Source organism: Hakea prostrata, chromosome 6, assembly GCF_041222555.1.
Source record: "Hakea prostrata isolate BN-2017 chromosome 6, UWA_Hpros_2, whole genome shotgun sequence".
In the NCBI taxonomy this organism is placed as follows: Eukaryota; Viridiplantae; Streptophyta; class Magnoliopsida; order Proteales; family Proteaceae; genus Hakea; species Hakea prostrata.
In genome coordinates this window covers 24,477,586-24,492,291 of record NC_142605.1, presented here as the reverse complement: position 1 = coordinate 24,492,291, position 14,706 = coordinate 24,477,586, and the positions used below count along the sequence as shown (strand labels likewise).

Below are 14,706 nucleotides of genomic sequence, written 5' to 3'. Positions count from 1 at the left end.
CATGGTATCACTATCACCTACACAAACCCAGAATATAAAAAAAGAAAAAGCCACGTCTAGATCACCTGCTCATCCCATTCAGATTTTCCCTTTCGAATCCAAATTAATGTCAACTCAGTTTGTCAAACAAAATTTTCAACTACACTTTCTCTTCACCATATTCTACTGTAGCTTTTCCTGAACAGATTAGAAGTTCCAAGCACAAAGCTGGGACGATAGGAATGGCATCAATCCATTCTCCACACTTGAAAAGAGTCTAGACCCCAGAAGTACTGACGCTCATTTTTTTTTCTAACCAAAATTTATCTTCTTCAACTATATACATGCAAATCTATGAGAATATATTCCATTATGGGCAAGGAACCAGATGTTTTTGTGAAAGATGAGATGTCTCAGTAGTGAAAAGGGTGGGTTATGGATGAGGAGAGAGAACCAGAACTGATATAATGGGTTTACCAGAATCTTATCTCCACCCAACTGTTATTATAAATGAGAGTCCAAACAACAAGGACACAGCATTCACAAACCATGGAATCATAGAAGATATAATCATGAGTAGGAAGAGAGGTCTTACATGAAGAGAAAAGTTGAGTTTAGTAGCCAAGGATGACTTGCCTATGTCCTCCCAAAGGGTCATGCTCCAGATAGATGACTTATGTATCATATATACCCTTTTTGTGGCTCATAGCAAGTCTCCTTGGCTAAATAAAACATCTTTTATCTTTCATGTTAGACCTGTTTTTCCTCATCTCGGCATTATGGCACTGTTTTGTTTAGTCTCCAAAATAGTGGTCAAGGCTGCATAAATTTTATCTGATCACCAGATCTTGTAATAGCGGGAGTCTCGTGCATTGTGGTACTCTCTTTTCCATCTCCAAAGAGATGTGTAAGGTATATATATGATTTTTACTATGCCTTTCATCCAATTTTTTCAATAGTAACCTTTCCATCTTAGTTGTTTTTCTCTTATATATTGAAATTTTAATTTTTCTTTGGAAAACAACTTTGACAAGTTCTGAGTGGCAAAGAAAGGGCAATTTTATTGGAGCCTCCGGAGCTTCATGGTCATGGCAGCTATAAGGGTAAGGATTATCAAACTGGTCCTAAATTTCTTTTCAGTTTACTCATCACTAATCACGGAGTGCATTGAAATTTGGATCGAAGAACGGAAAGCACGGCTTTCAATTATACAAATGCATTTAATTCATCCATTGGATATTGCACCTTCCATGTGTTTGAGCTCTCCAATCCAAACTGTGTCATCCACTTGGCTATGCAAAAAAATTTCTTTACTAAAAGGGAGTCATCTGATCCGTCTCAATTGGCTAACCATTCTAGTTTAATATAATTTGATCAAGCTTAAGCAAACGTGGTCTATAGTTATCCCAGTAGTTTTTTCTAATGCAAAATGTTGGAGAACAAGTGATTTCATCACTTCATATCCTTATCAAATTGCAATATACTGGGGTGCAATAGACCGACAAAGCTTTGTAAATAAATGGCTGTAGGTTACATTGCAATATAGAGTGGTCTCAGGTGTACTACAATAAGAGGCACCAAAGGATAGGGTGGTCACCTAGTTTGTTGGGTTAGTGATTAACATATTCAAGTTCACAGAACAAACATAAACCCACTTAACAGGGATCAAAGCTGGTGGAAGAACAAGGCTTTTGGTGTTTTTCTTACTTTGATGATAGATCGAATGTATTAAAATGAAATGAAAAATAATGTACATAACTAAACAAACTGATACATCCCTTGACCTTGAAAGAAAGAGACCCAGTTACACACTAATAAAACTGAAACCTTAGTTGACTGGCTGCATCCTTTCCCATCTCAATCAAGCATCAATTATCGTTTAAAACATTGCTGCCGAATGAGCAAAAAAAATCAGCCAGAGCATCTTTGGTGTCTTTTTGACTGGTAAAACTTCAGCTTTCTTTTTAATAACAAACACACAAGCAGTGAACTTTTTGAGAAAACAAATGATAATAAAGCTGTTCTTACCATTAGGGGACATAATCATGTCTATTTACATCTTTGATTTCTTTTATCCAAACTTCAAATAGCCTCTCATCCAAGTTAGTAAAATTACGACTCACTACATTTTTTTTTTTTTTAAAGATGAGCAATATGTATTGATACTTTTAAAAAAATAAAAAATAAAAATAAAAACAAAAAATACAACCCTTGAATTGTTTAATCCACCTATAGCATTGCCATGGGCATAAACATGACCCAACCTAAAAGAAATGCCAAAAAATGACTCCAATCAGTGGCTTATTAAAACCTATATCTAGGTCTTAAGGTTGGTATATTTAGACAGAGGGCATCTTCTTTATTGCATATTTTGCGAACTTGTCAACCATAATATTGATCTCTCAAGAGTACTGCGGAATATAAAAAAAATAATAATAAAAAAGAACAAATTCGGTGGCGACGACTTCTGTATGAACAGAGTTCTAGAAGGACAATTTTTCTAGACAGCCTTACCCCAACAATACTCGATCTCTGGAGATCAACATGAAATATTCTCTTATTAAATTTACTTTTTTCATATTCTTTCATTTTTTGTTTAAGATAATTTACCGATTAACAACCTACATTTTTATGGAAGTAATAGGCAAGCAAGATCTGCACCAGCATTAATTACAGATAAAATAATTGAATCCCAAAATGATATTGTTAACCATCAGCTATTGGCCGAATAAGTTAATAAAAGGACTATTTATCCCCACACGAAAATGATAAGGTTTCTCTCTCTCACGCACATTGGAGTAAAGCTTCATTTATAACACTATAATAACATATACAAAGTTTAGCTAGCTAGATTCCTTGGTCCAGACATAGAAGCAGAATGAAGACCCCGATGTGTAGGTAGATTTTGTTATTTACGAACTAATTTCAGTTTCTCTAACATGTATCGTACAACATTTGTTTTTTGATGATGTAAATGGTTGGATAGGTAACAATTTATAATTGCTTTCCTATTAATGCGTTCATACCAAGAACTTACAATCGGATTATGTGGTTTTGGTCCATGGAACTCTTATTGGAGCTCAATTCTTGGATCAAATAAGAAGTTACTTGAGTACCATCAAAGGGTTAGCTTTGTTGGTGGCGACCAACACCACTTAGAAAAGAAATCACAGATTCGACTTTCCTTGATGGTATGTTAATATTCTCCATGATGTATAAAAGCTCTTTTGTACCAAAGAAAGAACTTGTGCAAATAAGACAAGAATAATTGATAAAAGGTTAACTACAAATTCTACGTCACCATTTCAATGACATAGAAGATAATAAGGTGTCAAGAAGTGTTCAAGTATACCTAAAAATTTCTAATGATATTTGTCAACGAGTTTTAACAACAATAAGTCAGTCTAGTCCCAACTTAATTAGGTGAAATGTCTAGATATTTACAGTTCTATTTAAGTTCATTCACATTTCCAAAGACTCAGATAATGCATGTCTTTTCTCATTATTTTTCCAGAAAACTTTTAGTTCCTACAATCTGAATGAAAATCATGCCACCATGCATTGCGGACCATCTAAATCAACTTTATAATTACTTTCCTCTATCTCTTCCTAGTTTTTTCTTATCACTCTTGATATTGTGTTCAATGTATCTATATATATATATATATAAAAGATGTTTGTTACCTATGTAGTTATAGATGCAGATGCACCTATCCACGCAATGAAGCTCTACTCCTAGTACTCTTTAGTACCTAGAACATCAAAACAAAGGGACCATAGGTTCCTAGAGTGGACCATGTCCCACAGGGAGGCAGATGAAGATCTCTTCGAGAACTTGACTGATGATCCCAATTCACCAACTCCCCACTAACATGGAACCTCCTTCTAATGTAAGGAAGGGCAGCCCAAGCAGCTTTGAAGGGACAGGAAGGGCTCAGACACGAAGAACCATTAACCATCATTTGAAGTAACTAATTCCATGCCATCAATTGTTCGAGTCACCACGAGTGTCAAGGAGGGTGCAAGTGGTCCAAACCAAAGACGAGTAGAACCATTGTCATCGAGGCTTAAGGTTATCACTCCTCTCAAGCCTAGTCGATACTTATTTATTTCATATTCAAGAATTATTTAGATAGAGAATTATTGGGAGTAATTCAATCAATTAATTTATTGATTTGGTCAAAAGAGTGGTAAAAAATGGGTAAAATAAATTTAGGGGAATTCAAATTTGAGAATTATTCGTTTGCTAAAAGAAAAATCGGATAAAAAATTTGGATGTTTAAGTTGAGTAAAATTGCATGTAAAACTAAGATATACACACCCATCAGACAGATTACTTACCCAAAAAACAAAAAACTGTGGTTTTGGATCTTGTAGTTTTAAAAGAATGGCGAAGGAATAGAGAATTCAACCTCTCAAAAATTGCCGAGGAATGTGCAAAAATCTTCTGTAGAAGAAAGAATGGAAGAATCAAATAAAAATTGGACTTCTACTATTTGTAATGTCAAACACATGAATGGCAGCTCAAGCCACGAAGAGATCAGTACTTAGGAATGTGCAGAATGACTGTATGGTGAATATTTGTTAAAGAAAAAAAAAAAGAATAAAGATTAGGCCTACATTGTTTGCAGGGAAAAATTGATGGTTTTTACCTATTTTTTTGGTTATTAACCTGACCGATTATTAGCATACAATTCAGTTCAGCTAAAATTAATCGTGAATTTTATCATATGAGTAAAAGTTGAGAATTTTTTACTGAATCATTGGGAAAAACCTAGATTCTAGAGAATAAATTGTATTATTCGAATTTGAAGAATAATTCTTGAATTATTCACAGAATTAAATAACTATAACCTAGTCTAAAAGCTTTGTTATTTCATAAATCTGAAGAACATATCCCAGTCCAAATGAAATTTTTTCTTTGATACATTAAGGATTAAGGATTGCATGGTAACATTTTTATTTAATGGATCTTCTTTCTTTCTTCTTCTTCTTCTTCTTCTTTTTTTTATTTTATTTATTTTATTTATTTTTAACGGAAATATCTCAAAATATGTATGTCCTGTCTATTTCTCTTTAAAAGGTAGAGGAGCATTGTTTATTTTTTTACTGCACAACATAACCTCCTATTTAGAAACCCTAAAAACTCAGTTTCTTCCCCATTCACTCATTTTTCGTTAAACCCCCCCGCCCTCCCACTTTTTCTCCTATCTATCCATTCGTGATTTCAACATCAAGAAACAGTTAAACACAATGAAAATGCATAGAAATAGAAAACATTGTTTTTTACGGAACAAAAATGTTGCCATACTATCCTTTAATTTGCATTGATTGATCTTCACTCCACAATTATGAATGTAACATTAGGGTTTCGTTACCACCAAAGAGTTGATTCTGTTAAGTAGTGATCAACTCGTCTTAACTAAGAGGTTAAGGCTTGACGTTCTCTAATGTTATATATAATAACTCCCCACCTCTAATATATATAAAATCGTTACTTCTTATTATAAAAAAAGTTACACACACTAGGGTTTGGTTGCCTACTCAAATACCCATGCAAGCTTTTGAATATTTTTACATCCAACTACCCTAAAAAGAAGTGACTCACTGACAGATGGGTCTCCTCCCTGGCTCCCTCTGACTTAGTTTTTCTTCGAGTTCAGCTCACTTGGTCAGCAAACTGGAAGACCCATGAGCTACCGATGTCAATAAACCGTTTGATCTTGGTCTTCCAGCTGTTTTGAGCCGTTCCACCTGAATTTATTAATAGTCTATATTAATATTCAAAACATTGTTTAGCTTCAACATCCAACGATAATGAACTGTCCATGGTCACAAAACCCTTCTCAACCAACAAAATTTCATTAACGTTCATGGAACTTCATGGCACATTGGATTCATGATATTATTTTCAAACCAAATGAGACCACCTAGAGCTTCGTGGAGATTTCATTCAGAATTTGTCTGGTATTGCAGCATATTGTTAATAAATTAGTTGCTTCTGATCTGAACTCGTGATGCACAACACGATTGAAGAACCAATCAAGTATCATAACTTGAACTCTAATGAAGCTTCAATCTGTATATTTAAGTAGCTCTCCCTTGTTTGGATTCTACAAGTGTTTCTGTGAGAAGCTATGCAGTTCTTCAGTTCGGCATAAGAGATCATCATTAAATTATGTGGTCTGTTGGTTTTTTAGCTGTGTCTCTATTTGTTCTATGTATTGCATGCTGGGTTTACAGATGGAGTAACCCTAAGTGCAATGGAAAACTTCCACCAGGTTCAATGGGCTTCCCACTTATTGGGGAGAGCTTTCAGTACTTCAACCCTACTGCATCAATTGACATTCAACCATTCATTAAAAAGAGAATGGATAGGTAAAAAGACTATTTCTCAGCTATTACATTTGTTCTATATGTTTGAAAATATCAAAAACCTAAAGATTACGAGTATAAATGTTCTATATGTCACCATGCATGCAGATATGGTTCACTTTTCAAAACTAGTTTGGTTGGTCGACCTGTTGTAATGTCAACTGATCCTGCAATCAACCAATTCATCTTCCAACAAGAAGGAAAGTTATTCCAGATTTGGTATATGGATAGTTTCACTGATATATTTGGAGAAGAAAGTCTGATTTCTGTCCATGGTTTTGTCCATAAGTACCTCAGGAGCTTGATTCTTACCGTATTTGGTCCTGAAAACCTGAAAGAAAAGCTGCTTCCTGAAGTGGAACAGATGACACTCAAACATCTCAAGTTGTGGTCCGGCCAAGATAGTACAGAGTTGAAATATGCTCTTTCAACTGTAAGTTTTATTTATTCTAAAAAGTTTGAATGCCTTGGAGTTTTTGATTAGTATTGACTACTGGTGCAATACCATTGATGTTGCAGATGATATTTGAATTAGCTGCAAAGAAGCTGATTAGCTACGAAGAAGATATCTCCTCGAAAAAGCTATTAGACTGCTTTTTAATTTTCCTAAGAGGCTTAATTTCCTTTCCTTTGAATGTTCCTGGTACAACCTACTACAAATGTCTACAGGTATCAAATGATATGCATTCACTGCCTCTTCTTCTGTTCTCATCAAAATTGATTTTGCTGTTTCAGTAAGATTTGATTTCACTAGGTTCATACAGGGACAGAAGAAGATTATGAAAGTGCTTAAAGAGATGTTAGATGAAAGGGTTGCATCACCAGAGAAGCAACATGGTGATTTCTTGGACATTGTCATCAGAGAGTTAAAGAATGAAGGGTCTATCCTCAATGAAAGGATTGCTCTACATTTACTGTTCTCTCTACTCTTTGCTAGTTATGAGACAACATCTGAGGTTTTAGCATTTGGCATGAAGATGCTTAAAGAAAACCCTCATGTCCTAGAAGAATTAACGGTATGAAATTTTTGGCAATTATTTTTAGAGGCACTGGGGAACACAAATTTTATATAATTGCACTCACCTGGCCCGTATTTGATGGATTCATGATAACAAAAATAGGTTTTCTATAGAAGTGGTGGTGATTTCGTGACCTAAGTATAACCCATATGGGAATGTTATATAGCAACTGGGCAATAATCAATAAGAATGTCAACTTCTATATTATATTAAGCGCCATGGTCAACAGTGGTGGGGCAATCGGCGTTGAATAGTGGTGAAGTGTGTGCCTTAGTATCTATAAATAGTCCAATACCTCAAAAAACTACTTATTTACAATGATTCTTTTCCCCATTAATTGTCTTTGCTATTAAAAAAATTTCCAATGAAGGGGCAAAGGGTCTCTTTAGGGAAATTTTAAAAAACTGATTTCATATATGGAGAGCGAGCGAGAGGGACATCTATAAAGAATTCAGGTTTTTATTTTTTTATTTTTTTAAATTTTTTTTAGGGAGAGGGGGATATGAAGATATATAGGGTCACATATATACTATAACCCTACTAGGGTCTATGAACCTTGCAAGGATTCTTTATGGTGAAGATGTACATTATTTTTCTTTGTATCTTATGCCTGATTACATGATTGAGATCTTTCTAAATTATAAATGATTGTACTACAGAAAGAACACGAGGCAATTATAAGAAACCGAAGCAATAAAGAAAGTGGAATCACATGGAAAGAATATAAATCAATGACATTTACATTCTTGGTGAGTTCATTCTAGTTGAAACATCCACTTAGTTTATCCATTTTTATTTGTATGGCTCTATTATATTGATCCCCCTCTCTCTCTTTGATGAGCAGGTCATCAATGAAATGGTTAGGCTTGCAAATATTGTCCCTGGGATCTTTAGAAAAGTAATGGCAGATGTGGAGATAAATGGCAAGTTTAAAATCTATAAGAATAACATATCTCTATTGGTTTCTTATTCTTCTTTCACTTCTAGTTCACTTTTCTTATCCAAATCAAAATTTATGTAGGATATATGATTCCAAAAGGCTGGGCAGTTGTTGTCTGTCCCACGGCTATTCATCTGAACCCAAACAAGTATGATGATCCCCTTGCCTTCAATCCTTGGAGATGGGAGGTAGTTCATCATTTCAATTAGTTTCAAGCAACTGAGTTGATATCACTAGAACTAGGTCTTGGATTCAGTTTGATTTGTCTTCTTCCATTTCATGTCAACACAGCATATGGAAGCAACTGCTAGGCCGTCCAATTTCATAGCTTTTGGTGGAGGTCCCAGATTTTGTGCAGGAGCTGAATTCGCCAAGGTGCAAATGGCCATCTTTCTTCATCACTTAGTTACTGGACATAGGTAACAATCTTAGCCAACCTTCTCTTACATGAAAATTTCTTATTGGAAACCCTCGAAGTGCGAAAGAGTCTAATCATTTTAAATTTTGACTGTAAGGTGGGAGATAATCAAAGGAGGGAATCCTATTAGATGCCCAGGTTTAGTTTTTCCAAATGGTTTCCACTGCAAAGTATCAGAAAAGCAGAAGACAAACAGCAGCTCTTAAGGCTGAGGCCTCGCTCAGGTGTCTGCTCATGTGAACTATTAAATTGTCTAATCACTGTAGAGTTTGTGTTGGACCTTTATGTTTGGCACATTCCTAGAATTTCTGAGTTTCCTGTAATGTTTGGTTCCTAGAAGATGCTCTTTCTACGTAAATAACGCCTGTTCAGAAGGTCATTGCCTTCTCTTCTGTTCCATTGTTGCAATTTTTTTCCCTGTAACTTCGTCCGATCATGAAATGGGAAGCAACCCTTCTTCAATTAACCAATGTAAACAATTGGGTTATGTCTCTATTGTCTACCCTAAAACTCTAGGGTTTTGTATTTTAAATGGTCTAAAACCAAGCTGCCCTAAAGCTGAATTTTCAAGTAAAACATTTTACGTTGTATGATTTTCCCAGGTGGTCCATGAAAGTCTCCGAACTTGGCTAGAAGGCAAAAGTATTCTAAACAACAAAAGAAAATTTTTTCCTCACCGAATCCGAGAATCTATTATACAAAAAGTGGTTGACTTACACTTAGATAATGTAATACATATGCAAGATCTGTTTCTAGCATTACTAGTTATGGATAGAATCATTGCAAAACGAGAATCTATCTGAGCTAATACTTTATTTTGATTGGCTTATTCAGTAATCTGTAATCCCATACATAAATAGCTGTGCTAAGAAGGATCAATATTAAATATCAACTACTAGGGTAATTTAATAAATGGATTGAAAAACCTATTTTCCTCTCAAGTTTTAAGCTCAACTTCTTTTAGTAAAGAAGTAGATTTGTATATTCTATTCCAAAAAAAAGAAAAAGAACTAAAGATCTGTATATGCTTCAACTCTGATAACAAGAGAGCAACAGAATTTAGATTCCCTTGGATCCAGCTACTGGAGCAGTCGGAGTCCAAGTTTGGTTCTAATGGCTAAGCTTGAGTCACCCTGAGTTTTTTTTTGTCAAAAACTAAGAAATTGGCATTAAATAAAACTGCAAAACTGCTTAAGCCAGGATACCTGAACGATAACAAGGAGGAATTAATCATGAACATTGGTGGAATATGCCACCAAAACCTAGATAAAGCCAATTGCAAACACCTAGCTCCCTTGGCCAAGAAATTGGCCAAAAACATTGAAAGTCCTAGGAACATGGCTAAAAAGAACAAAATTAAAGTTCAAACCAAGCCTAAGACTTTCTAGGAATAAGCTATTACAAGTTGAATGAAGAGAAGAAAGTGAACCCCATAAGGCTAAAATTGCTGGCATGCAGATTTAAAATATTCAAAGACTTTCCTCAAATCAACCTGTCTCTGACAGCTTCAAACTCCTTAGCTATGGATAGATACCATAGTTCTCTTTACACTGGGCTGCCACAAAAACTCCATTTGTGTCCCATAAAATGCATCCCCTGCCACCTTTGTTTGTCCTGCCATCCCACGAGCCATCCATGAACATTTGAAAACAATTCACATCCTCCCAAATCGTCTTTGAAATGTCAAAATACTAACCAAAATTCTCCTCTTAGTGACTAAGCCTGAAAAATGGTTATGAAGATCTGCACAAAGATAGGAGAAAATTAGCCATCATGAGTAACATAGAGGCATCTTTACCCCAATATAAGGTGGCATTTCTTGTTTTCCAAATGCACTCCACCAAAGCACTCCAAATTTGATTCACCTAGTACATATTACCATGAGTTTTAAATTACACTGAATGAAATCAATCCAATCATGAAAATGTTTCCCATGATATTCATCTGTATCAACACGCAAGGGAGAAAGTTTCCAACAATCCTTGGCCTGAGAACAATGCAACAAAGCATGACTCACATTTTCAACACCTCCACCACAAGTCAAACACAACGGGGCTAAAGTAGCTCTTCTTGCGAAGAGAGAGCTCCCAAGACCCATGGCCTCATGAGAAGTTCTCCAAAGGAAGTGTTTGATTTTTTGTAGGGTATAAATTTTTCATATTTCCTTCCATAACACAAATGAAGAAGAGGTTGTTTTACTAGTGCATCAGCCATGACAAGACACTGATAGGAAGTTGACCTAACAATGAACTTTCCAATTTTAGTTTTATCCCAAATCCATGAATCTTGAGTGTCTAGAAAAAGAATAGGGATGGTGAGAATGACATCAAATCAATATATAGAGCTTAGGCTCAAGATTTTGGCCCTGAAGCCAGATTTGAGCAAAAATGATTCTAGTCCTAAATTAGGCTCACAAGTAGGCCTCTAGGATTGTCCCGCCAACCCGTCCTAAGTCATCCCTGATTTTGGCTCTGTTTCCAAACAACACGAAATCAACTTGCAAAGATATTGAAAAAGAAAACATTGCCAAAAGGTTACTTCGTTTTACAGTTAATGTATCCGTCTTTGTATTTTGTTTTATAGTTAATGTATCCACCTTTGTACTTTCTTCTAGTTTTTTATATCAAATTTCTTAAGGCTGGGGTCAAGATTAAGAACAAGGCCAATTAAGAATTGGATAAAGTCAATCAAGGACAGGGATAGTGACAACTTGTCCTAGCACGATCTAAATAGGGTTAATTAAAATAGGACCATACTTGATTTAACTTGGTAATCGGGTTAAAGACATGAATTTTAGTTTTGTGTAAGATTAAAATGAAAATAAACTCTTCTAAAAGCATTTAAGGCTGAGATTAGACTTTAAAAGATCCATAACACAAGTGAAGAACCCAACAAAAACACACACAAAATGATAGAAGAAGAGAGCCCAATGTATTGGTGGATTTTATTTATGAAGCAAGCCATGCATATACCTTAGGTAGCAGTCAAATTTATATTCACCAAAACTTAAGAAGCCACTGAAGTGAATTACATCCATACTACATAAAAAATAAAAAATAAAAGGTAATTAAAATTATTGAACTCATTTGGCTAGAACAAAATAGTTGACTTTGAGATTTTTTTTTATTAATAGTTGTCACAAAAGCATCAAAGTGAGATCAAAAGGACCATCATTAGAACAGTTTTAGTAGGATGGTCCATTGGTCCCATCTCTGCATGGTTGCTGGAGTAAGACATCCATTATTAAAAAAAATAGTGTATGGTGGGGAAAGAACAAATTTGTTTCTTTAATTCAGAAAACAATTCAAACAGAAGGAAGAGGGTCTAGTTATATAGTATATATTAGTCTGACTTCTACACAAGATGTGAATTTTATTAGATTATGATTGCGTAATCTATAGTATAAATACTTATATAATTAATCAAGGTACTATTATTGGATTATCCTCAGAGTTCAAATACATTCATGGGAATTGTGTTAGGGCTGTTTGGTTACATGAGTCTGGAGATTTCAAATATCTAGAGATTTCAAATCTATAGACTTCAAATCTATGGAGTTATAATTTATAAAATTAAGTGTTTGGTTGTGGAATGAAATCTGTGAATTCATCCTAAAAATTTATTTGATCGATATGATTTTTGTGAATGTACAATTGTATAGCTTTTTTGAAATCTCTGGGATTTCACCCTTACCCATGAATCTAAAGATTCACCTTTTTACACTAAAAACGTGAATCTTGTGATTTCATGAATCTAGAGATTTTTACAACCAAACGGGTATAATTCTCAGATTCATGAATCCAGAAATTTGAAATCTCTAGATTCATGTAACCAAACAGGCCCTTAGAGAATTAACTGGGAGACCATAGCAGTAGGATGTTACGCTTAGTGCATGTAAGTTAGTTTAAAGACCTTGGTTACTATAAAAGAAATACATATATATACTTTTTAATCCTTACTCAATCTCTTGATGTATTTATATATATTTTTTAACCAACAAAAACAATTATCTGTTTGGTTGGATAGTTTTTATCCACGTAGAGAAAGACCATTCAATTCATCATTTTAGGGTTTACAAAACCTTCTTTATATTTTAATATCTTCCAAGATATCCTTCTGATATCTATTTCTATCGATCTTATGGTTAATGAAATCTCATCCACCATTGGTGGAAGAAACTCAATCTTTTTTTAAATAATATACGAATAAATACAGTTGAAAGAGAATTATACGATGGGTGGGTTGTAGATGGAAAAAAAAAAATCTCAACCCCAAGATGAATAGTAAAAAGCAAAAACACTCTAAGATATCAAATTGACAGAGACACCCTAAAATTCTCTTAAATTTGCAAATGATATACTAAATTAGCAAAATTCCGTTAAATTATGGTTATATAACCTCATAATTATCCTTTATGTCTTGTGATTTTACAGTATTACCCTTGATCCCTTGCATTTAAATTTTCCTTAATTTATTGTATTTAATAATTTATTTACTTCAGAAAGGTTGTTTCAAAAAAATCTATCTTGCTGGGTTTTAATTTAAAAAATAAGTACTTACTACCTATTTTAATACTATTGTTCTCTCCTAAAAAAAATTTTGACTTTAACAATCCAAAATATCATTTTAAAGTTTTTTTTCTAAATATTTTACTCTTAAAATTTTGTAACCACTACTCAAGTTTTTTAAAAATACTTTTATCAAATTTACTCTAACAATTTTAGTCATCGTGCTTTTATTTAAATATTTTTTAAAATTTTATTCCTATAATTTTGTTACCAATCCTCATGTTATTTATTTTATTGATAATTTACTCCCTAAAAAAATAGATATAATGAATGGCATTTCATTATCAAAATTCAAAACAATTTAAAAAGATATTGTTGTAGATTTTAGAATTTTCTTAATAATTTACTCTTTGAAAATAATAGAAATTTTGTTCTGATTTTAATTAATTATTCTCATCAAAATTAAGATATAATAGATAAAAGAAGATATTGTGAGTTTTTAATTATTTATTTGGACAAATTCTTTCACTATGCCAATTCAAGAAACAAGAGTAATGAAATAAAAATTGGAAGAATCTTTGGAATTTATCAAACTACAATAAATTTCCAAAGAATCATTAGGTAGAACTACAATAAATTCAATATATTAACGAAAATTTAAGAATGATGATATTATCTAATCATGACTTAACGGAATTTGTTAATAGAATGTATCATTGTGCAAATTTAAGAGACATTTTGGGTGTCTTTACCAATTTGATATATTCTTTGGATGTTTATTATTTTTACTATTGATTTTAGGGTGGGTTCAACTCCTCTTCAAGAAGATTATCTCTAAGGAAGTGCCCAGTGAACTCTGAGAAGGCACTACATGGAAAAAACAAATTCAAAGGCTGGGATTAAATTATTCTTTTTTACCCTAAGTGAAACCACAACATTCAAGTTGAACCCAAACCTGATCTGGGTTTCGTCTTCCTCCTATCTCCTTTCTCTTGTCGTTTGCTCACCTCATCTTCCTCATTAATTTCATCTATCAATCTGCTAATTAATCTTGTAAATTAGAGCTTCTATAATAGATCCCATTCAATAGTAGAGTGAATATTTCTGAAAAATGATTTTTTATACTTAGTCATCCCTTTTCCTTTGCAAGCTAACATTCTAACTTATAGTTGTTATGTTGTTCTATCTTCTTTCTCCCAATACTTGAAGGAAGTTTATCTTATATTCTTCTCAATCTCATTCATCTCTTTTTTATTTCTAAATATTAAGAGGTAATGAAGAAGATGAAGGCCTGCAATGAGCAAGAACTCATCCTTTCTGTGGAAATCTCATCTGTTGCTGTCATTGCAATGAAGAGATAGGAAGCAGGTTCAAAGAAAATGAAGTATTGGAATCAATCGGGTTTCATAGGAGGCAGTTGGGTTCAAATGGGTCTTAATTACGAGTTTGAATAGGATAAAAGTTGGG

General features: G+C 33.7%; 1 protein-coding gene across 1 annotated transcript; it reads left to right on the top strand.

Moving 5' to 3' along the window:
* The first annotated feature begins 6,100 nt into the window (after window positions 1-6,100).
* Window positions 6,101-9,256, top strand: LOC149012791 (cytochrome P450 87A3-like). Its single transcript, XM_089159234.1, has 9 exons — window positions 6,101-6,357; window positions 6,463-6,787; window positions 6,874-7,023; window positions 7,119-7,370; window positions 8,033-8,122; window positions 8,218-8,296; window positions 8,395-8,501; window positions 8,605-8,732; window positions 8,829-9,256. Exons 1-9 carry the CDS (start codon window positions 6,158-6,160, stop codon window positions 8,935-8,937), a joined length of 1,440 nt encoding a protein of 479 aa, XP_089015360.1. The 5' UTR covers window positions 6,101-6,157; the 3' UTR covers window positions 8,938-9,256.
* The last annotated feature ends 5,450 nt before the right edge of the window (window positions 9,257-14,706 follow it).